This window comes from Ranitomeya imitator, chromosome 2, assembly GCF_032444005.1.
Source record: "Ranitomeya imitator isolate aRanImi1 chromosome 2, aRanImi1.pri, whole genome shotgun sequence".
In the NCBI taxonomy this organism is placed as follows: Eukaryota; Metazoa; Chordata; class Amphibia; order Anura; family Dendrobatidae; genus Ranitomeya; species Ranitomeya imitator.
The window spans coordinates 826079155-826101644 of NC_091283.1; the positions used below are offsets into that span (position 1 = coordinate 826079155).

Consider the following 22490-nt stretch of genomic DNA (forward strand, 5'->3'; position numbering starts at 1 on the left):
GAAGGCGAATAAGTAAGAAGCTGTCACTCCTGGATCTGTCCAGCTGGGCGACTTCAGTCTGGAGGCTCACAATAGCGCAAGTGTATTGCCTTGTCAGCGCAAAAGATCAGCTTGTTCAAGATGTAGGTAATGAAAGCAAGACTTTATGAAGCGCTGACCCGTGAACGTAAATTTGCTTATTTAAATAAAAGGGTGCAGGGAGCATGTGAGAGCGCTAAGCCATATCAGGCAGACACCTGGATTTCATTAACTCTTCCAAATCCCAATTTTTTAGATAGCATGCAGGCTCTAGATAGTGTGTGCAGCCCTTTTAGGATTAAAATTGTAATATTTTTATATGAAAAAAAAAATAAGGGGGAAAAGTTTTACATATCAGTGTGGGGAAACGAAAAGTAAATGATCGTCTAAATAAATAGGTCTAAATAAATACAAAATAAATAATAAGAATAATAATAATATTTAACAAAATATTCACCCTCAAACTAATAAACTTATTAAATAAATAATAATCTAGATAAAAACGTTTAAATAAATACAATATAAATAATATGTAATATTAATATTTAAAAAAAAATATAAAAAATATTAACACTCAAAATCAACTAAATAAAAAATAATCTAAATACGGTACAAAAGTTTAAATAAAATATAAATAATATGCATAATAATAATATTTTAAAAAATGTATATATACAAAATATTAACCCTTAAAATCAACTAATTAAATAAATAATCTAAATAAATATGTTTAAATAAATAAAATATAAATAATATGTAATGACAATAATATTAAAAAATATATATGTAAAAAATATTAACCCTCAAAATCAACTAAATAAATAATAATCTAAACACATACATTTAAGTAAAATATAAATATACTATGTATAATAATATTTTAAAAATATATACAAAATATAAACCCTGAAAATCAACTAATTAAATAAATATTATTTGAAATAAATAAGTTTAAATAAATAAAATATAAATAATATGTAATAATAATAATATTTAGAAATATATATATATATATATATAAAATATTAACACTCAAAATAAACTAAATAAACCGTAATCTAAAGATTTACGTTTAAATAAAATATAAATAGTATGTGTAATAATAATATTTTAAAAAATATATATGCAAAATATTAAACTTAAAATCAACTAATTAAATAAATATTAATTGAAATAAATAAGTTTAAATAAATAAAATATAAATAATTTATAATAATATTTTTTCAAAATATTAACCCTCAAAATCAACTACCGTAATTAAAAAAAAAAAAACTTATTAATACATGCAAATTAGCCCTCTTCTAAAAGGAAAAGATCTGTCTTGCTAGTGCCACCTACTGGAGATAATGATCTTCTTAACTAAGTCAATACTAAGCTAGACGGCCATCTACAGATAGCTGAGCCATGTGAGCATGGTGTTAGGCTAATATGTCTAATCATATTGTGGGGCTCACTGAAGCTGCCACTCACAGCCGTGCTGAACTGCGGTGACCTCTGGACCATGGGGAAATGAACTGGCATTTTCCCACGCTCCAGAGTTCAGCACAGGTCAGGCTGTGAGGGAGCGCAGCTTCAGTGACGTCACCGCTAGTCCCTGAAGCTCCGCTCGCAACATCTCCTCATTCATCAGTGGTTTTCAGCCGGGGCGGTGGCATCTTGGCACCGTCCTGGTTGAAAACTGTATATACCCCAGATATGGATTACGGCGTGGGACACAACGACGGACAGGTATGGTATATCTTTGGTTTGTTATTTCTATTACAGGAGATCGAGGGCGTTGCATGGATTAGGAGTAACTAACAATAAAAGGGAAAACTGTGTTGTGTTTTATTTCATTAAAAGACTTTATTCTGGCTGTGTCTTTATTTAACATGTACCAACTATGGATAGGTGTCTCATTGACTAAGCCGAGGGCTTGATGTCACCTTACAATACAAAGGTGACATCAACCCCACAACTATTACCCAATATGCCACCGTAACAGGGCAAGTGGGAAGAGAGAGGCTAAGTGCTGGAATTGGCACATCTTACAGATACACCTTTTCTGGGGCGGCTGAGTGCTGATGTTTTAGCTGGGGGGGGGGCAATATCCATGGTCCCTTCCTCGGCTATTAATATCAGCCCCCAGTCATTAGCTTTCCCTCTGCTGGTTCCATAAATTGCTTGGGAGCCCACGCCATTTTTTTCCTCAAAAATAATCTTTTATTAATTACATGCATGTCCCCTAATTTGCACACACACTGTCCTAATTATATTTGTCACTGACATCTATATATCTACCTATTCTATATGTATTTACTGTATGTAATCCATGTCTTCTATCCTGTCGGCTCCTGCAGTGATTTTACAGAAGCTGGCAGATGAATTACCAGCTATTCGTCTATCTTTCTGTGCAATATAAATACTTATATATACATATATATGTGTGTTACTAACATCTATATATGTGTATTCTATGTGTATATATCTATTCTGTCTTTTCTGTTATAAGCTGTCAGTGTGATTTTCCTGTACACCGCACATGAATTACCGGCTTTTCAAAGGACACCGATGCGTAAAAAACGGACAGCACTCGCATGGTGCGAGTGCTGTGCTTTTTTTCTCGCACCCATTGACTTGTATTGGCGAGTCTCCGCCGTTATACTCAGCAAATCGATGCTGCGTTTTTTTTTTCTCAGTCCGATTTCAGGTGAGAAAAAAATCGCAGATGAGATGTCACCCATTGAATAACATTGGTCAGATTGCAATCCATTTTTTTCTCGGATTGCATGCGTCTGTTTTTCCACAAATGAGTATGAGCCCTTAGAGTTAGAAACTCACCCGTTGGTACTTCAGACTGAACTCACTGATGGATTCTCAGTAAACTCATTCGCCAGCCAGCAATAGACAGCGCAGCACAGAGGTTGTTGAGAGCAACATTTTTAATGAAACACAATTGCAAATAAAATATTGATCCAAAAATACATGCATTTCTGTAAGAAAAAGAAAAACACCCAAAGGTGGACAACCGCCTTTAATAAAAATAAAAGTGATTTATGGCTATGTTTTGATTTACTAAAATGAACACAATAGTGTTGTAAAATTGAGAATTTTCACAGTTATAATAATCCGTATTATGTTCTCAGGGGGAACGTCAACTTTTTGCTTTACGGAAAGTAGGAAAAAGTTTCCTATGTTTATGGAACGTCATGGAATTTACAGAGAATTTTTAGCTCTGGTTCCAACACAATGTGACGTCTCACTATAGACTAATGCATCCAAGATATGAGTAGAATATGTAAGATAACTCTGAGCGCCGCCATGTGTTCATTTTTTTTCGATTTAAGGTATAATGACTTCCTGCAAGTGCAAATTCAAGAAAAAAGACAAACGATCCAATTCATGGCATTAAACTGGGACTTCCTCCAAAATTGTGGCCAGTGTTTAAGTGGAATCTACTATTATTTTCCCATAAATCCTTGGTATAACATGGCTGCGTACCACAGGAGAGGAAACACGGGCCAGACCAGCCTGCCGTCATTCTGTATGTTCATTTACATTGGATTTAGGGTGGTCGGACCACACACCGCAGACATGTTATAGGAGAAGTGCTGGTTTATTTTCCTATTTTCCACTTTCATCCTTCTGTAAGGGGATTTTCCAAAACGACAATATTGATTTAGGGTTTACCAGTAGTTTTGAGCGCCTGTTTGTTCATCTATCCCTGCATGTGTTGAGGCTGTCGAACAACCGCAAGACATGCACCCGCGGGGACTCGAACATACTTTTCGAGCACGCCGAAGACACTTGGTTAGCACCTGAGCATGCTGAGATACACCTTATTCGAAGACGTTCACTCATCACTATTAACCATCAATACCAGATACGTGGTGGTGGCGCAACTCCGGTCACCCTCGCAAATCTGCTGGAAGAAGGGGCAGCCTTAAGGCCTTGACGGACCGCCACAATCCAATGTTGATGGCCAATCCTGAGCATAGACCATCAGTTTTAAACAGTAGGATGCTCCGTCCCATACCGGTAGGAAACTTTGCTGAGAAAACATGAAGTTCTTGTTCAGTGTCAAAGTTTTGCCTTTTACATTTTTGCTTCAAGGAGTTTGTAGTAGTTGTTGGGAGTTTTCCTTTAAAATAGTTTTGATGAAGTTTCCTAATCCTGACCATCATTTTATAAGAATGAAATATTTACATTTGGGTTTTTAAAGAAAGCTAATGATCCCCAAGCTTTGCTAATTTTCTTTCTCCAGACTAATTTAAGGGGTTGTTGATCATTAAAAGCTCCACTGCTAAAAAAAAAAAAAAAAGCTCCACTGCTGGGATCCCCGGCAATCAGCTGTAATCTCTCAGCAAGTGTTCTATTTCTCTGCAGCGCCACCATAGGGGGAAAAAAAGCATTACACACTGTCCATTCAAATCAGTCGGTTGCCTTTTTTAGGACAGGACATGTCCTACAGAGCAACAGACACTATTTTCCACCGCTTTCCACCCTGATCAACAGGAAAGAAGACCCCCTATGCTAAAGGCATTGACCAGATATAAGGTATTGATGTCCTATTATTATTATTCATTTATATAGCACCATTGATTCCATGGTGCAGTAGATGAGAAGGGGTTACATACAAATTACAGATATCAAGGGCCCTGTCCTTGCGGGCTTACATTCTACAGGATGGTGGGGAAGGAGACAGTAGGTTGAGGGTTGCACGAGCTCCAGTGTTGGTGAGGCGGTAGCTCCGGTGTTGGTGAGGCAGTAGCTCCGGTAGTGTAAGGGAGGCAACGGGGGTCAGTGCAGGCTGTAGGCTTTCCTGAAGAGATGGGTTTTCAGGTTCCGTCTGAAGGATCCGAATGTGGTTGATAGTCGGACGTGTTGGGGCAAAGAATTCCAGAGGAAGGGGGATATTCGGGAGAAGTCTTGGAGGCGGTTGGGTGAGGAGCGAATAAATGTGGAGGAGAGAAGGAGGTCTTGGGAGGACCGGAGATTACGTGAGGGAAGATATCGGGAGATTAGTTCAGAGATATATGGAGGAGACAGGTTAAGGATGGCTTTGTAGGTCAGTATTAGTAATTTGAACTGGATACGCTGAGGGAATGGGAGCCAGTGAAGAGATTTGCAGAGTGGGGAAGCAGAGGAGTAGCTAGGAGAGAGATGAATTAGTCGGGCAGCAGAGTTAAGGATGGACTGGAGAGGTGCAAGGGTGTTAGCAGGGAGGCCACAGAAAAGGATGTAACAGTAGTCAAGGCGGGAGATGATGAGGGCATGCACGAGCATTTTAGTAGATTGACGGTTGATGAAAGGACGGATTCTGGAGAAATTTTTGAGCTGGAGGCGACAGGAGGTAGAAAGAGCTTGGATGTGCTGTTTGAAGGACAGGGCAGAGTCAAGGGTTACTCCGAGGCAGCGGACTTCCGATACGGGGGAAAGCGTGATGTCACATCTATCCCGGAGATAGATCAGTTACAGCAGATCATTGAGGGTCCGACTGCTGACACCCATGGCGATCAGTTCCCGCAGGTGTAAACAGAGTATGAATGGAGTGGAAACAGCACAGCTCCGTTCATTGTGTAGTGGCCATTCTCAGGTACTACCGCTTTCAGAGCTAAAAAATAGCGGATAGGTGGAGGTGTCCAATTTTGGTTCAGTCTCTCAGGATAGGTCATCACTAGAGAAGAGCAGATGAGGCAAAATTTGAATTCTCTTCTTTGTGCGGATATTCCCATGAAATTCGATCTGCGGAGAAGTTATCCTTCGCAAATTGAATGCCCCTTGTTATGCTCTGGACTCTGTGCAGACCCTAATACATAATAAACGTAGAATGTAAAAATGATAAGGAATACTTATACTCACCTTCCGGCGCCTCCACCCTTTTGCAATTTCAGATTGACAGTGCTCGCATTGAATTCCCGCATTCCGAACTTCCAGGTCTCATGAGGCCCAAAGGTCATGGCATAAGGACATCATAGCATATGCCATGACTTCACGCGTACATGTGCAGAACCTTCCCAGGCCTAATCAAACCTGGAAACCTGAATCCAACGTGAGAGGGTTATGGAATTCAACGTGAGCAGTGGCGATCTGAAGAAGTGATTAGGATGGGTGACGGTGAGAAGTAGACGGTCTGTAGAAGTGAGCGGTAAGGTGAATATAAGTATTTTTTTTAACATCTTGATGGCCTTTTGTGATTCAGAAAAATGGCGTAATGTGTTCACTTATCTGTGGTCATCACATCAATATGTTAAGTCTGGAAAACCCCATTAATTCAGAAGTGTGGTGAAGCAATTCTAGATGCTTCTCGTAACCTTCGAAAGAGCTGAAAAATGGACAAAAAACCCCACAATGATGACAGGACTTGGCTACAATATGCTTGTATTCAGATCGAGGTTTCTATCACAATGTATCTCAGCAAAAACATCAGAAAGTCAAATCTCTTCCCAATGACTACAAAAAAGTCTCCTAATCCAGAATTATAGGGAACAATAGGGAATATACACCACCAGACGCTTCACGCTCACCATTATGTAATATTTTGGCACTTGACTGTAGCTTACAAAGTACTTTGTTTTTTGTTCTTTTCTTACTTCTTTTACTTAAAACAATATGAATTACTTTCAATATAAGGAAAATAGACAACAACTCAAACACTTGGTGACGTATGCACTTAACTTTCCAGCGAGACTGACTTATTTATTTTCTTGAATTCATTCCAGTTCTACGGATGCGAATCAAAGAGGTGAAGATTGAGAACGGAGATCTGAAGCTCATAGCGGCCCAAAAGAAGAAGAAGGTTCTAAAAGCTGGAAAACTCAAGAGGAAGGAGTTCCGCAAACTCGTATTGTACATTAAAAACGCGGTGGAATGTCAATGTCCTCAACTGGACAACTTGAGTGGGAGCTTTCTAATCATGGGCCGGAAGGTAGAAAATAAGCTTTTGCTTACCGCCATCTACAAGTGGGACAAGAAGAGCAAAGACATGAAGTACGCAGTGAACTTCATGTTCACCTATCCGTGTTCTGAGTCCCTTTCTCACGGCGCACACATAGGTTCCTTCCGCTAAAGGATCGATACCTGGAGAACTTTTTTTTTTCTGTGATGCCTTCACCTAGCCTTACCAAATGGACTTTATATTTTTAGCAATAGCAGTAACATAGCATACTCAGCTTCGAATAAAATAAAATAAAAGATGAGTTACTAGGGTAGTCATACTGAATGATATGGCTGAGAGGGTGAAGAATGTGATCACTGCAAGACAGACTCGGTAAATGGCGAAAGAACGGACTTTGAATGCAGAGATTTGATTGGAAACACAATGTACAAGGCTTAGGAAAATACCTGGAACAATAGATTTATGTCTCACAAATCAGCAATTTATCATTCCCTAAGGCAAAATGCATTAAGACTTAAGCCGACAAAAGCAAAATATAGTATTTACAGGAAAGTGTCGGAGTCGTGACTGGGCGAACGCTCTGTAATAAATCACAGTCTGACGTCAGATTCTTATTCCAGGAAACTTCACTACATGAATATATATTCACCGATAACAGACATGAACACGGCCATTAATATTATTTTCGTACTGGCAATGAATAGTTTCAACCTAGAGCTGGGGACATGGGCATATCTACGGGACAGAAGAGTTTTTGTGGGGCTGAGCAACATTAGGGAGCCCAGTTCCACTAACAGTAAGGTGGAGCAAGTTGTCACAGTGTGGGCTAAAGGGGAAATCACTCAGGGTTTTCATCATCTTTGGCCACCAACCACCCACCCAAACAAAAGTTTATAGGTGTTTTTCAGCCTAAGAAAACTCTGTCAACAATAATAAAAATATCCTACACATGTCATATTCTGGAGCTTCTCTGGGCCGAAATGTGACCCCGGACTCTGTTTCCTGAGCCAATATTCGGCACACTGGAAATGGCCAGAAATGTCCATTTAGCCAATTAGTGGCCAGAGTGGTGACCCAACTCAGTAGACCTTTCTAGTCATTGCCCCAGGGAAATTGAGGAGTCAGGAGTCGTAGTCGGAGGTTTCGCTTATCGAAACCACAGCCCTGCGTGTGAAAAGGATTGGTCCAGATAACAAAGACCAGCAAAGACCCTGTAAGGAGAGAGATCTGCAGAGGACCCCTTATTTTATTATTTTGAACTGTTATAAGCCCCTTTTAATAATTATTTTCATCGCCTTGTAAGACCCTTTAGTTAAAATAAACAGAGTGGTTGATGCTTGTCTATTCCTACAAGGACAGGGGTCCTTCCTCTGGATCAACATGTTAGGGCATGCTAGGTTAGGCTATAGGTTGAACTAGATGGACTTAAAGTCTTCCTTCAACCTTAGTAACTATGTTACTATGTAGGGGTATAAGCAGTTGGCGCATATATTTGGCAACACTTGACTCTTGGTTGATCAACTGGACAAAGCACCTCATAGCAAACCACATTTTCAGAGCAGAAAGGTCCAGTGCTTGTTCATAACCCAGTCCACACACCTTCTAAAAGAAAAGCCTGTATCATTTGCTAATATTGCAGTAACTGAGGAGAGGGACCTAATTCTCCAATGGTCTGTAGATCTCCATTATGGAACGAACAAAGATTTAGTGGCAAAGGCATTTTTCTACTTGTCTCCTCGATAGCACTTGGCATGAAGAAGCAAAATACATCTACAACAAAGATTAGCAAATGCCTTCACGAAAAATTGGGCACAAAATGGTATTAAGTTTGTGTAATGCTGGATTATGGGGTCATTTGCAGGAACTCTCGGAAGCCAGATATTAAGGTCTACACCCAATGGTCACATTCTACATGAATGGTGTTTCTGCTTTGGAATTTTGGGCTGATGGGACTGACGAGTAAGAAAAAAATGCAGAGCTGTCTATTAACATTGTCCATGGATGCCACCATTGTGGTCAAGATCTGCTAAAGAACGGTTTTTGGGGAAGAAATTTATTCATAAACATTGAACTTGGCCATGTTGGATTTTCGCCTTGAGTGATGACCTCCGTATGAATTATTAGGGAAGCTGATCAAGCTGTTTAAAATTAATGGGTGGATGTGAGAAATATCTGTTGGGTACAGATGAGCCAATCTGGGGTCCTGACTAAATTCGAATTTGGCAGATTTGCTCTAAATCAGCTGGGAAATGTTATTTGCATTGAATAAATTTGATGTCTGTCGCAAATGTCACCTCTCTTCAGCCCACCCTCTACCTTTTCCGCAGCTGTTGGTCCTCTAATTAGCTCCTCTGTCTTCTCTCTCACTCTTTGGTCTCCTATCTACTTTCTGGGTCTCCAAGGCTGACGTTCTTCTGCAGGCGCCACGTTGTCACTTGGGGTTCAACAACTGCCACTGACATTAATGACATGTTAATGAAAATTACACCCGGTCGCACCCGGTCACGTGGAGCATGGCGCACAGATTATTGTCAATAACATAGTACAGTGAGGGCCCAGTGGAGAATGGCAGCACCGGAGGTCCTGAAAGTAGAAGACAGAAGACAGAGGAGGACCGTCACTGGTGGGAGAGGTAAGGGGAGGACTTTGGAGAAGTGACTATAAGTTTTTTTTTATTAACCCCTTCCTAGAACCTAAGAATTTATGCAATCAAATTGCAACAAAATTCTGACAAATGCGAATATTTTGATAGGAAATCAATTTGCTCTTCTGTTTTGCTGGATGAAACAACTGTAGGTAAGCAGATCCCAAAATGCTAGGGATGGTAGAAGAAGCTGAGGGCCAGCAAGAAAGGACTAGTGTGAAAATGATAAGTATTCTGCAACTCCCAGAACAAAACTGATTTTTGCACCAACCAGAAAAGGATTAAATTGTGATATTTTTAGACAAGTTGAGTTTTGCTTTCAGACCTGGGACTATTTTTGCAAAAAAATAGTTCATTTTGTCCATGAAAACATCAAAACCTGTGATTTTATCCACGAGCAAATATAACCAAGTGCAATAAAAAAGGGCGACACGTAACAATTCATTACTTTTTAGATACAAAACAGAAATTTTTGGTGTCTGCGCTGAAAACAAAGTCAAAGGACAGAACAAATTAACCTTACTGCACCCAAAAAAAAACAAAACTCCAAACATTATAAAAAATATATATTTAGCAATTAATTGTAGTTTTATCTATATTACATACAGTTCTTACATTTTGCAAAACGTTTTGCTCAAATTTGATACATCTGTCCACAATTTCTGAGGCTATTTTTTCCCTAGAGCTCATTCATATGATTGTTACTCATGATGTAACGTTGAGGTGTAGAGCAGCCTACATGCTTTTTTAAGAAAGGCAAAACCTGGAAAAAAAAATCTACGGTTATGTGTATGTGCACACCAACTTTTTGTGGAGCCTTGGAGGAAAAACCATGTGGAAACCCTCCAAATACTCTTAAAAAAATCAAAACTCTTTATGAACTTGGAGTTAATGTTCACTTTTCACTCCAAAAATTCAATTAAAAAAACTCAGTGTCACATCCCATTAAAGTTTCTTTAAGGAGCTCCAAAAAGAAAAGGGAACCCTCATAACCAAATTTGAGAAGAGGCGCCAACTGGGTACTTTTTTAAGGCTATGTTCTCTATGTGGATTATGAGGATCTGACCTTGCTCCTGACTTTTGCAGGAATAGAGGAGCCAGGAACCTTGGACCTTTCCACTTTTTTGAGGTCCACAACACTAACAGCAAGTGTATGGGTAAACTTTAGCTGGAGCCCCTTTTCCCCAATTCAAACAGCAACTTAACCAAGTTATTGTCTGAGCCATGAACTATGTCAAGACACCTTCTACTCCACTTTTTGAAGAAACTTCATGTTTTAAAGTAGAAGGAAACTACGTCTAGAAAAAAAGGCAAATTCTTATGTTTGCACCTAACATCCATTGGGTCGAGATCTTCCTCTTCGCCGCCATTGCCCCTTTCCCTTGTGACTCCACAATGAAGGTGTGGCATCGGTATAGAACATAATTGTAAGAACTTTTAATTCCACGATGTGATCGGTTTTGTAATAAATGTAATTATTTAAAAGGGTAATAATGTATCAGATATTCTAATAAATTTGTTTCCTAAGGCTTATTGATTGTACCCAATGCTCAAAAAATTATTTAATAGGAGATTTAAGGTCAACTATGGTTGATTGGGAAAATGTCTGCAAACTTTAGTAGCATTCACAGAAAAGTAGTGGGGTCTATAGCAGTAGCCAAAATGTGGTCCCCAAAATGGATCTGGTTTTTCCACTCAAGACTAAAGGATCTGGTGTTTCCAGGTCCTTTCTTTAACTCATGGACCTGTTCCTTATTCCTGGTCAGTTCCTCAGGGGAGGAGCGTCCTGTCCCATAATAAATGCTATTGATAAACCAGGGCTGGGCTTCTTTCTCCAATGACACACTAATGCCAATATTTCAGGCCAATATTAATCCATTACTTTTGGAAAACTACGCCCTACAAGTGCGGTTCTTATATGTAAATGTTTATATTCAGATGTTTTATTAAGAATGCCATCATGTATCTAATACATTGAGATGTGAGGTTCACTCCGCACAGAACATGAGCAGCGATCTCTCATCAGCTGTAACCTCAGGTCCCGTGCATGTTCTCCTCCACAATGGTACTACTAGGTAAAGTCTGCATTGTACTTCACAACTGACTCTGTCCCTTACAAAGTAATTTTAATCATGTAATATTGTGTGACTTTATCAAGTTTTACAGTAAATTATTTCATTTGCTAAAGCATTATGTGATCTGTCGTTACTTGGCGCAATACCGAGGATTATGTCTCATCAATAGTGTTGAGCGATACCTTCCGATATCGGAAAGTATCGGTATCGGTTTGGATCGGCCGATATTCAAAAAATATCGGATATCGCCGATACCGATACCCGATCCCAATGCAAGTCAATGGGACCAAAATATCGGAATTAAAATAAACCCTTTCTTTCCTTGTAGGTTCATTCTACATGAAGGAAAACAACTAAGAATAATGCCGGATGTATTTGGGGAGGTGGCGGAGACATTAAAGTCATAGAGGTTTATCCCAATCAAATAGAATAGCATGTTTTTTGTTTTTTTTTAAGACGTTCGGAGTGACAAAGATATTGACTATGTAAATTTTTTTTTTATTTTGTCAGATATTGATGTTTCACTATTCCACGCCCTTCCCCTTCTTTTTTTTCTTTTTTTTTTTCTTTTCCCACACTTTCATCTTCATCATCATCAGCATCTTTGACATCAACTTCTTCACCTTATTCATCTTCTTCTTCATCTTCTACCTATTTTTTTTTTTTTATTACATTCTTCATATTCATTTTATTCAACTATTATTATTCTTCTTATTCTACATATTCTTTTTATTCCACTGTTATTATTCTTCCTATTCTACTTCTTCATCATATTCTCATTTGTGACAGGCATTCCCGTAGTTGTTATCTATAAAAGTTTGAAGATTACACCTTCCGTTCTGCCAGTCACAAAAGTTACATTTGTCCGCGTTCAGTTTGGCCTGCAGCATCAGGCTTTATCCAGGGGCACCACGAGGAGGAACGGACTCACCCCCATACACTGCTTAGTCTTCTTCTGCATATAATTTAGATAATATCTTTTGCTCTGATATTAAGTCTTATGCTTAATGTTCTTCTGCTCTTTGTTCTGCAGCCTCTTGTTCTTCTGCTTCTCGGTCTTCCATGTTGTCGTCTCCAGGGTCGTCGTCTCCAGTGTCGTCATCTCCGCCGTCGTCGTCGTCGTCATCGGGGTGGTCTTCCGTGTCGTCGTCATCGTGGTGGTCTTCCGGGTCGTCGACGTTAGGGTCTTCAACTTGGAAATGTAGCAGAAGGTACAAGAAGGCTGAGAAAATGCCAAGAACCAGCTGATGGAACTGGAACTCGGATGGCTACCCGAAGGTTCAAGAGCCTATGGAACTACCGAGGACCAGCTGACGTTACTGGAACCCGGTTACTAAGCAGGAGGTACCCGTGCTAAAAAGCACTACCAAGGACCGCCTGACGTTGACGGAACTCGGATACCCAGAAGGAGGCACCTAAGCCAAAGGCTCTGCCCGGAACCAGCTGACGTTACTGGAACCAGGATGGGGAGCAGAAGGTACAAGAGCAAAAGACACTGCCGAGAACCAGCTGACGGTACTGGAACCCGGATGGGTAGCCGAAGGTCCAAGAGCCAATGGAACTACCGAGGACCAGCTGACGTTACTGGAACCCGGTTACTAAGCAGGAGGTACCCGTGCCTGAAAGCACTACCAAGGACCACCTGACGTTGGTGGAACTTGGATACCCAGAAGGAGGCACCTAAGCCAAAGGCTCTGCCCGGAACCAGCTGACGGTACTGGAACCAGGATGGGGAGCAGAAGGTACAAGAGCAAAAGACACTGCCGAGAACCAGCTGACGGTGCTGGAACCAGGTGGTGGACCCGAAGGCCCACAGGAGAGGAGAGAACAGCTAGGCCGCGAGGCAGCCGCAGTTACCGAACCCCAACAGTCCTACAGGGGGAGCTGGGCCTACTGGCACTACAGAACCAGCCTTGACTACCAGTTCACGCAGCCCACATAGGAAGCTCCTAAACTGGAGGCACCCTGGAGTTGGCTAACCCGACCGCACCACGACGAGGCAAGCATAGGTGTCTCAGTGAGCTTGACACAACCCGGAAACAGCTGACGGTGCTGAAACCAGGCTTGGCACGAGGGAGTACCTGTGACAAAAACACTGCCGAGAACCAGCTGGCGGTGCTGGAACCCGGATGCGTTGCCCCAGTGTGCAAGAGCCAATGGCACGACCGAGGACCAGCTGACGGTGCTGGAACCCGGTTACTAAGCTGTAGGTGCCCGCGCTTAAAAGCACTACCAAGGACCGCCTGGCGTTGGCGGAACTCGGATACCCAGGAGGAGGCACCTAAGCCAAAGGCTCGGCCCGGAACCAGCTGACGGTGCTGGAACCAGGTGGTGGACCCGAAGGTCCACAGGAGAGGAGAGAACAGCTAGGCCGCGAGGCAGCCGCAGTTACCGAACCCCAACAGTCCTACAGGGGGAGCTGGGCCTACTGGCACTACAGAACCAGCCTTGACTACCAGTTCACGCAGCCCACATAGGAAGCTCCTAAACTGGAGGCACCCTGGAGTTGGCTAACCCGACCGCACCACGACGAGGCAAGCATAGGTGTCTCAGTGAAGTTGACACAACCCGGAAACAGCTGACGGTGCTGAAACCAGGCTTGGCACGAGGGAGTACCTGTGACAAGAACACTGCCGAGAACCAGCTGGCGGTGCTGGAACCCGGATGCGTTGCCCCAGTGTGCAAGAGCCAATGGCACGACCGAGGACCAGCTGACGGTGCTGGAACCCGGTTACTAAGCTGTAGGTGCCCGCGCTTAAAAGCACTACCAAGGACCGCCTGGCGTTGGCGGAACTCGGATACCCAGGAGGAGGCACCTAAGCCAAAGGCTCGGCCCGGAACCAGCTGACGGTGCTGGAACCAGGTGGTGGACCCGAAGGTCCACAGGAGAGGAGAGAACAGCTAGGCCGCGAGGCAGCCGCAGTTACCGAACCCCAACAGTCCTACAGGGGGAGCTGGGCCTACTGGCACTACAGAACCAGCCTTGACTACCAGTTCACGCAGCCCACATAGGAAGCTCCTAAACTGGAGGCACCCTGGAGTTGGCTAACCCGACCGCACCACGACGAGGCAAGCATAGGTGTCTCAGTGAAGTTGACACAACCCGGAAACAGCTGACGGTGCTGAAACCAGGCTTGGCACGAGGGAGTACCTGTGACAAGAACACTGCCGAGAACCAGCTGGCGGTGCTGGAACCCGGATGCGTTGCCCCAGTGTGCAAGAGCCAATGGCACGACCGAGGACCAGCTGACGGTGCTGGAACCCGGTTACTAAGCTGTAGGTGCCCGCGCTTAAAAGCACTACCAAGGACCGCCTGGCGTTGGCGGAACTCGGATACCCAGGAGGAGGCACCTAAGCCAAAGGCTCGGCCCGGAACCAGCTGACGGTGCTGGAACCAGGTGGTGGACCCGAAGGTCCACAGGAGAGGAGAGAACAGCTAGGCCGCGAGGCAGCCGCAGTTACCGAACCCCAACAGTCCTACAGGGGGAGCTGGGCCTACTGGCACTACAGAACCAGCCTTGACTACCAGTTCACGCAGCCCACATAGGAAGCTCCTAAACTGGAGGCACCCTGGAGTTGGCTAACCCGACCGCACCACGACGAGGCAAGCATAGGTGTCTCAGTGAAGTTGACACAACCCGGAAACAGCTGACGGTGCTGAAACCAGGCTTGGCACGAGGGAGTACCTGTGACAAGAACACTGCCGAGAACCAGCTGGCGGTGCTGGAACCCGGATGCGTTGCCCCAGTGTGCAAGAGCCAATGGCACGACCGAGGACCAGCTGACGGTGCTGGAACCCGGTTACTAAGCTGTAGGTGCCCGCGCTTAAAAGCACTACCAAGGACCGCCTGGCGTTGGCGGAACTCGGATACCCAGGAGGAGGCACCTAAGCCAAAGGCTCGGCCCGGAACCAGCTGACGGTGCTGGAACCAGGTGGTGGACCCGAAGGTCCACAGGAGAGGAGAGAACAGCTAGGCCGCGAGGCAGCCGCAGTTACCGAACCCCAACAGTCCTACAGGGGGAGCTGGGCCTACTGGCACTACAGAACCAGCCTTGACTACCAGTTCACGCAGCCCACATAGGAAGCTCCTAAACTGGAGGCACCCTGGAGTTGGCTAACCCGACCGCACCACGACGAGGCAAGCATAGGTGTCTCAGTGAAGTTGACACAACCCGGAAACAGCTGACGGTGCTGAAACCAGGCTTGGCACGAGGGAGTACCTGTGACAAGAACACTGCCGAGAACCAGCTGGCGGTGCTGGAACCCGGATGCGTTGCCCCAGTGTGCAAGAGCCAATGGCACGACCGAGGACCAGCTGACGGTGCTGGAACCCGGTTACTAAGCTGTAGGTGCCCGCGCTTAAAAGCACTACCAAGGACCGCCTGGCGTTGGCGGAACTCGGATACCCAGGAGGAGGCACCTAAGCCAAAGGCTCGGCCCGGAACCAGCTGACGGTGCTGGAACCAGGTGGTGGACCCGAAGGTCCACAGGAGAGGAGAGAACAGCTAGGCCGCGAGGCAGCCGCAGTTACCGAACCCCAACAGTCCTACAGGGGGAGCTGGGCCTACTGGCACTACAGAACCAGCCTTGACTACCAGTTCACGCAGCCCACATAGGAAGCTCCTAAACTGGAGGCACCCTGGAGTTGGCTAACCCGACCGCACCACGACGAGGCAAGCATAGGTGTCTCAGTGAAGTTGACACAACCCGGAAACAGCTGACGGTGCTGAAACCAGGCTTGGCACGAGGGAGTACCTGTGACAAGAACACTGCCGAGAACCAGCTGGCGGTGCTGGAACCCGGATGCGTTGCCCCAGTGTGCAAGAGCCAATGGCACGACCGAGGACCAGCTGACGGTGCTGGAACCCGGTTACTAAGCTGTAGGTGCCCGCGCTTAAAAGCACTACCAAGGACCGCCTGGCGTTGGCGGAACTCGGATACCCAGGAGGAGGCACCTAAGCCAAAGGCTCGGCCCGGAACCAGCTGACGGTGCTGGAACCAGGTGGTGGACCCGAAGGTCCACAGGAGAGGAGAGAACAGCTAGGCCGCGAGGCAGCCGCAGTTACCGAACCCCAACAGTCCTACAGGGGGAGCTGGGCCTACTGGCACTACAGAACCAGCCTTGACTACCAGTTCACGCAGCCCACATAGGAAGCTCCTAAACTGGAGGCACCCTGGAGTTGGCTAACCCGACCGCACCACGACGAGGCAAGCATAGGTGTCTCAGTGAGCTTGACACAACCCGGAAACAGCTGACGGTGCTGAAACCAGGCTTGGCACGAGGGAGTACCTGTGACAAAAACACTGCCGAGAACCAGCTGGCGGTGCTGGAACCCGGATGCGTTGCCCCAGTGTGCAAGAGCCAATGGCACGACCGAGGACCAGCTGACGGTGCTGGAACCCGGTTACTAAGCTGTAGGTGCCCGCGCTTAAAAGCACTACCAAGGACCGCCTGGCGTTGGCGGAACTCGGATACCCAGGAGGAGGCACCTAAACCAAAGGCTCGGCCCGGAACCAGCTGACGGTGCTGGAACCAGGTGGTGGACCCGAAGGTCCACAGGAGAGGAGAGAACAGCTAGGCCGCGAGGCAGCCGCAGTTACCGAACCCCAACAGTCCTACAGGGGGAGCTGGGCCTACTGGCACTACAGAACCAGCCTTGACTACCAGTTCACGCAGCCCACATAGGAAGCTCCTAAACTGGAGGCACCCTGGAGTTGGCTAACCCGACCGCACCACGACGAGGCAAGCATAGGTGTCTCAGTGAGCTTGACACAACCCGGAAACAGCTGACGGTGCTGAAACCAGGCTTGGCACGAGGGAGTACCTGTGACAAAAACACTGCCGAGAACCAGCTGGCGGTGCTGGAACCCGGATGCGTTGCCCCAGTGTGCAAGAGCCAATGGCACGACCGAGGACCAGCTGACGGTGCTGGAACCCGGTTACTAAGCTGTAGGTGCCCGCGCTTAAAAGCACTACCAAGGACCGCCTGGCGTTGGCGGAACTCGGATACCCAGGAGGAGGCACCTAAGCCAAAGGCTCGGCCCGGAACCAGCTGACGGTGCTGGAACCAGGTGGTGGACCCGAAGGTCCACAGGAGAGGAGAGAACAGCTAGGCCGCGAGGCAGCCGCAGTTACCGAACCCCAACAGTCCTACAGGGGGAGCTGGGCCTACTGGCACTACAGAACCAGCCTTGACTACCAGTTCACGCAGCCCACATAGGAAGCTCCTAAACTGGAGGCACCCTGGAGTTGGCTAACCCGACCGCACCACGACGAGGCAAGCATAGGTGTCTCAGTGAAGTTGACACAACCCGGAAACAGCTGACGGTGCTGAAACCAGGCTTGGCACGAGGGAGTACCTGTGACAAGAACACTGCCGAGAACCAGCTGGCGGTGCTGGAACCCGGATGCGTTGCCCCAGTGTGCAAGAGCCAATGGCACGACCGAGGACCAGCTGACGGTGCTGGAACCCGGTTACTAAGCTGTAGGTGCCCGCGCTTAAAAGCACTACCAAGGACCGCCTGGCGTTGGCGGAACTCGGATACCCAGGAGGAGGCACCTAAGCCAAAGGCTCGGCCCGGAACCAGCTGACGGTGCTGGAACCAGGTGGTGGACCCGAAGGTCCACAGGAGAGGAGAGAACAGCTAGGCCGCGAGGCAGCCGCAGTTACCGAACCCCAACAGTCCTACAGGGGGAGCTGGGCCTACTGGCACTACAGAACCAGCCTTGACTACCAGTTCACGCAGCCCACATAGGAAGCTCCTAAACTGGAGGCACCCTGGAGTTGGCTAACCCGACCGCACCACGACGAGGCAAGCATAGGTGTCTCAGTGAAGTTGACACAACCCGGAAACAGCTGACGGTGCTGAAACCAGGCTTGGCACGAGGGAGTACCTGTGACAAGAACACTGCCGAGAACCAGCTGGCGGTGCTGGAACCCGGATGCGTTGCCCCAGTGTGCAAGAGCCAATGGCACGACCGAGGACCAGCTGACGGTGCTGGAACCCGGTTACTAAGCTGTAGGTGCCCGCGCTTAAAAGCACTACCAAGGACCGCCTGGCGTTGGCGGAACTCGGATACCCAGGAGGAGGCACCTAAGCCAAAGGCTCGGCCCGGAACCAGCTGACGGTGCTGGAACCAGGTGGTGGACCCGAAGGTCCACAGGAGAGGAGAGAACAGCTAGGCCGCGAGGCAGCCGCAGTTACCGAACCCCAACAGTCCTACAGGGGGAGCTGGGCCTACTGGCACTACAGAACCAGCCTTGACTACCAGTTCACGCAGCCCACATAGGAAGCTCCTAAACTGGAGGCACCCTGGAGTTGGCTAACCCGACCGCACCACGACGAGGCAAGCATAGGTGTCTCAGTGAGCTTGACACAACCCGGAAACAGCTGACGGTGCTGAAACCAGGCTTGGCACGAGGGAGTACCTGTGACAAAAACACTGCCGAGAACCAGCTGGCGGTGCTGGAACCCGGATGCGTTGCCCCAGTGTGCAAGAGCCAATGGCACGACCGAGGACCAGCTGACGGTGCTGGAACCCGGTTACTAAGCTGTAGGTGCCCGCGCTTAAAAGCACTACCAAGGACCGCCTGGCGTTGGCGGAACTCGGATACCCAGGAGGAGGCACCTAAGCCAAAGGCTCGGCCCGGAACCAGCTGACGGTGCTGGAACCAGGTGGTGGACCCGAAGGTCCACAGGAGAGGAGAGAACAGCTAGGCCGCGAGGCAGCCGCAGTTACCGAACCCCAACAGTCCTACAGGGGGAGCTGGGCCTACTGGCACTACAGAACCAGCCTTGACTACCAGTTCACGCAGCCCACATAGGAAGCTCCTAAACTGGAGGCACCCTGGAGTTGGCTAACCCGACCGCACCACGACGAGGCAAGCATAGGTGTCTCAGTGAGCTTGACACAACCCGGAAACAGCTGACGGTGCTGAAACCAGGCTTGGCACGAGGGAGTACCTGTGACAAAAACACTGCCGAGAACCAGCTGGCGGTGCTGGAACCCGGATGCGTTGCCTTGCCTATTAAAGATTGTCTTCCTAGAGCCCCAACTAGCGGTGTTGGAGCAAAGGGTAAGCAGGGGGAGATGAGTGTAGGCCGAAGCCTGCACTGGAGGCAGCTTTGTGTCTGCGTTGCGTTTGCAGGACACTTTGCCGGCTACACACTGGGGGAACAGCTGGCGTTGCTGAACCCCACTAACACAATGGCGTGTGTTTTTCTCTGTGCAGCTAGCACTTGCGGGCAAAAACTAGCGATGTTAGAGCCCGTGTTGAAGCAGGAGGAGGAGGAGAGGAGCAGAGTGTAGGCCGAAGCTTAGTTGAACCAATTTCAAAGGAAACCTTTAACCCCCCCCTCAGGTGTTACAAAGTACAAGAGACACACCTTGTGCAGTATTAATGCTGCACAAGTGAAAGGTTGCTCTATTAATTTGTCTACTTGCACACGCTGAATGAAAGACATACACAATTTACCCCATTCTACAGTCAAACTGTAGTGGATGCGTGACTTGGTTTTTTGATGAGACGCAGCACAGGTGTCCAAAATAACGCCTTGGTGCTTGGAGCAGCTTCCTGAGCGTTGTTATTTGCTGTACAGGAGTCTGCGCTCTTGTGTTATCCCTTGGCAATGCCCTGTTAGCGCTGCCCATCTTATGACATCATTTCATGTTGGCCGGTGCGGTTAACGATGGCCATAAATCCCAGACCCACAGTGTCTTTTCATAAAGCCACACTGCGGTGCTGGGATTCGTGGCCTTGAGCAGTAAATATTTTGGCCGCTCACACACGTCCTTACACCTGCTTCAGACTGGGCGGCCTCTGCTGATCCCTTCTTGCATGCCGCGGCCATGAGGCTGCACAGTCTGAAGAAGGCTGAAGGAGATGAGTTAAGACAGGCGAAGATATGCACTGCTCGTGCCCATCAATCACACCCTCGCAGTCAAAATAATTAAGACAACGAGGAGCATTTTATTCAGGCAGGGCGGACGAACAGGCGCAAGTAGCCAACCAATGATGTCAGAAGACGGGAAGCGCTACCAAGGGGGGTGCTGCGTATCATTAGAAAGGAAAGTCACACCTCAGGGACAGTGGAATGGTCTCAAAGAGACACATTTTGTACGTGTTGAGTTCCACGTGGGCAAGGAGAAAACATCAGCCACCTTGTACAAATGCAGCAGTACTGCTGTACAAGGTGGCTGTTATACATAGAAACACCTGGGGGTGGGGGCCAGGCTCCCTTCAATTTCAGTTCATGTGCCTGCGTGGCGTTTGCAGGTCACGTTGCAAGCTGCACAGCAGGGGAACAGCTGGCGGTGCTGAACCCCACTAACACATTGGCTGGTGTTTTTCTCTGTGCAGCTAGCATTTCCGGGCAAAAACTAGCGGTGTTTGAGCCCAGGGTCAGCAGGAGGAGGAGGAGAGGAGCAAAGTGTAGGCCGAAGCCTGCACTGGTGGCAGCTTTTGGTCGGTTGTGCCAGCGTGGCTTGTGCTGGACACGATGCCGGCTACACAGCGGGGGAACAGCTGGCGTTGCTGAACCCCACTAACACATTGGCTGGTGTTTTTCTCTGTGCAGCTAGCATTTCCGGGCAAAAACTAGCGGTGTTTGAGCCCAGGGTCAGCAGGAGGAGGAGGAGAGGAGCAAAGTGTAGGCCGAAGCCTGCACTGGTGGCAGCTTTTGGTCGGTTGTGCCAGCGTGGCTTGTGCTGGACACGATGCCGGCTACACAGCGGGGGAACAGCTGGCGTTGCTGAACCCCACTAACACATTGGCTGGTGTTTTTCTCTGTGCAGCTAGCATTTCCGGGCAAAAACTAGCGTTGTTAGAGCCCAGGGTCAGCAGGAGGAGGAGGAGAGGAGCAAAGTGTAGGCCGAAGCCTAGTTGAACCAATTTCAAAGGTTACCTTTAACCCCCCCTCAGGTGTTACAAAGAACAAGAGCCACTCCTTCTGCAGCATTAATGCTGCACAAGTAAAAGGTTGCTCTATTAATTTGTCTACTTGCACAAGCTGAATGCAACACGTAGACTATTTAGCCCATTATACTGTTTAACAGTAGTGGAGGCGTGACTTGTCTTTTTAAAGAAAAGCAGCACAGGTGTCGAAAACACCTTTTTGCATGGGCGCAGCTTCCTGAGCGTTGTTAGTTGCTGTACAGGAGTCTGCGCTCTTGTGATCCTTTGGCCATGCGCTGTGAGCGCTTCCTGTCTTATGACCTCATTTCATGTTGGCCGTTGCGGTTAGCGATGGACATGAATCCCAGACCCACAGTGTGTTTTTAAAAAATCACACTGCGGTGCTGGGATTCGTGCCCTGGTGCAGTAAATATGTTTGCCGCTCACACATGTCCTTACACCTGCTTCAGACTGGACGGCCTCATCTGATCCCTTATCGCCTGCCGAGGCCATGAGGACACCCAGTCTGAAGAAGGCGGAAGGAGATGAGTGAACACAGGCAAACATATGCACTGCACATGCCCATCAATCACACCCTCGCTGTCCAAAAAAATAAGACACCGAGGGGCGTTGTTTCGAGCAGGGGAGATGCACAGGCGCAGCCAGCTAACCAATGATGTCAAAAGACGGGCAGCGCTAACAAGGGTGGTGCTGCGTGTCATTACAAAGGAAAGTCACACCTCAGGGACATTGTAATGGTCTCTAATGAGACACATTTTGTACGTGTTGAGTTCCACGTGGGCAAGGAGAAAAAGTCAGCCACCTCGTACAAATGCAGCAGTACTGCTGTACAAGGTGGCTGTTATACATAGAAACACCTGTGGGTGGGGGGCAGGCTCCCTTCAATTTCAGTTCATGTGCCTGCGTGGCGTTTGCAGGTCACGTTGCAAGCTACACAGCAGGGGAACAGCTGGCGTTG

General features: G+C 47.1%; 1 protein-coding gene across 1 annotated transcript in view; it reads left to right on the plus strand.

Annotated features, from left to right (window-relative positions):
• The window catches only part of SFRP5 (secreted frizzled related protein 5), a 93463-nt gene extending 81736 nt beyond the window's left edge, over nt 1-11727 (plus strand). Inside the window, exon 3 of the mRNA XM_069754020.1 lies at nt 6720-11727. Coding sequence (XP_069610121.1) covers nt 6720-7066 — 347 coding nt within the window. The 3' untranslated portion in view covers nt 7067-11727. The remainder of the gene's footprint in view (nt 1-6719) is intronic.
• The last annotated feature ends 10763 nt before the right edge of the window (nt 11728-22490 follow it).